At 26.0% G+C, this 2,169-nt stretch overlaps 1 protein-coding gene across 1 annotated transcript; it reads left to right on the top strand.

Annotated features, from left to right (window-relative positions):
- Nucleotides 1-727: 727 nt before the first annotated feature.
- On the top strand, nucleotides 728-1,421 carry PCYB_002700 (CYIR protein; the record flags this gene model as incomplete). The annotated part of the gene is made up of 3 exons (XM_004227691.1): nucleotides 728-793; nucleotides 880-1,223; nucleotides 1,277-1,421. 3 exons carry the CDS (start codon nucleotides 728-730, stop codon nucleotides 1,419-1,421), a joined length of 555 nt encoding a protein of 184 aa, XP_004227739.1.
- Nucleotides 1,422-2,169: the final 748 nt, after the last annotated feature.

The raw sequence follows: 2,169 nt of genomic DNA, 5'->3' as shown, positions 1-2,169 counted from the left end.
AACCTCATAATAAATATCTTATTAATAACATAACGCATTACATTCTTCCCTTTATTGGAAGATATTTTAGTTGAAACATCTTAAAAAAAGATCTATGATGAACTAAATCAGGTTCCAGATAAAACAGATTACAATAGGTTTCGCAAAGAGTTCAAAACTGATGGAAGTGAAGGAAAAAAAAGATTTGAATTTTGTAATAAAATTGCAAGAAATGCAGAGCATTTATCTAAAATGGGTATCATAGATTAATGTAGATAACGTTGTACTCACTACAGACATTGGGTTTATGATGAATTACATAATCTCTTAAAAGATGAAAAAGAAAGTTCTGTTATAAATAAAATTATTAATAAATTTATAGATGTACAAAAATATATTATTTTATCGTATGGAGAATATGTTTGTCACTTTAATTTTCATTTTAATGATTTAAAAGTATTAAAACAGAAACAAGAAGAGAAACGTTTGTGCGATTATTTTCAAAATTATTCTTCTATTAAAACTGACACTACTTGTAATAGCGTTAAACCAGAAAAATGTAAAAGTTACCTTCTTGATATTTTTGAACTGTATGAAAAACAATGTTGTCATAATTTATGGTAGAATAATTGCATAAAATATTTTTATTGTCATGATGATTATAACCCAAAAAAATTATTACATTCTTTAACATCACGTGTTACTGAAAAATGTGATAACATAAAAAAAGTTAATCAATCATTAAGCAATGCTAAACAAAAGAATTCTCAAATTTCCAAAGATGATATTATGGATACATTTCGTTATGCTAGGTGTAAAAATATAACTGAGGATATGTTGACATGTAATATACTTCCAATCAATTTTAAATCGCCAAAGAATATTTATAAACCTTCTTAGATTGCTAACTGCAAAGATAGCACATGCAATTCTATTCCATATATACATCTACTACCTGATAAAGGTCAGAAAATTCTAGACCCTGTAACTACCAGTAAAGAAAAATCGAAACATACATTTCCAGAGAAAAATTATACCATTTCACAATCTAATGGAGTCACAATAATTGCAACTAAAAACAATACATATAGGTATGTATTTACGTTTGAGCGTTCTACAGAAGAAAAAGATGAAACGGTCTCAGAGGAAAATACGAAACCTTCAATAAAATGGATGTTTGGTAAAGGAAATATGAATTGTACCATGATGACCAAAGTAAAGATAAATACAAAATCTGCAAATACGTAAAAAATCTAAAGGAAAGTGAAAGAAAATTAAAGGAACAATATAAGTGAAGCTCTAAATTAGTAGACATTACGTCTAAACTTTCTAAAACTACACCACAAGTAAATGGTGTGGAAGCGTTATTCACAGTAATCCTGGTTAAAATACAGATTATTCAGAAGGTATCGAATTTCCTGATAGTGATGAGTATTATGTAGATATGCCAGAAGATGGAAATGACATATTTTACAATATTTTTGTCCTTATTGGTTTCGTTGCATTTCTAACCCTAGGATTAATTTTTCTTTTTTTCGATTATTATAAGGTAAATGTAGATTAAGTTTTAAAGTGCTAATAATTAATATTTCCATTTATAATTTATTTGGATTATAAATTTTATAATTTAAAAATATTGTATTATCAATTTTATGTATTTCTAATTTTTGTGTTAGTACACTCCAATGGGATCATTTATACATAGGAATATATTAAGAAGAAAAAGAGTTCAGGAATATGCACACAACCACGCGAAGCAAATTCCAAAGGAGCAATCTAGAAATACTTCTACAGATCCAAGAAACAGTCCACTTCGTCTTGCTTATCAAACTTCATGAGGTTGATCAAGCAAACATATCATATAATAAGGAGCAATGAATAAAAAGCACAATAAAAAGACTAAGAAAAATGTTATCTACAGTTCTATAAATTAGATAATGAAACTAATTTGTTTAAAAATATTTTTTCTTTTAAAATTGATAACATTATTTGTATAATTTTTTAGTGTTTCTATTTTTAAGTATTTCCCCTTTTTTATAATGATTCCAAAAACGTAGTATATTACTTCTAATTATATTGTCCAATTTTTTTTTATCAATAAAAATTATATATACTCAAATACGTATTTTTTGTATCAACACTTTGCATATTTCTCTATGCAAGTTATATTATTCTTTACCACAATATACT

Source organism: Plasmodium cynomolgi (genome assembly GCF_000321355.1).
Source record: "Plasmodium cynomolgi strain B DNA, scaffold: 0154, whole genome shotgun sequence".
Classification (NCBI taxonomy): domain Eukaryota; phylum Apicomplexa; class Aconoidasida; order Haemosporida; family Plasmodiidae; genus Plasmodium; species Plasmodium cynomolgi.
Note: the sequence above shows the minus strand (reverse complement) of the source record. Positions and strands in the feature narration are given on the sequence as shown.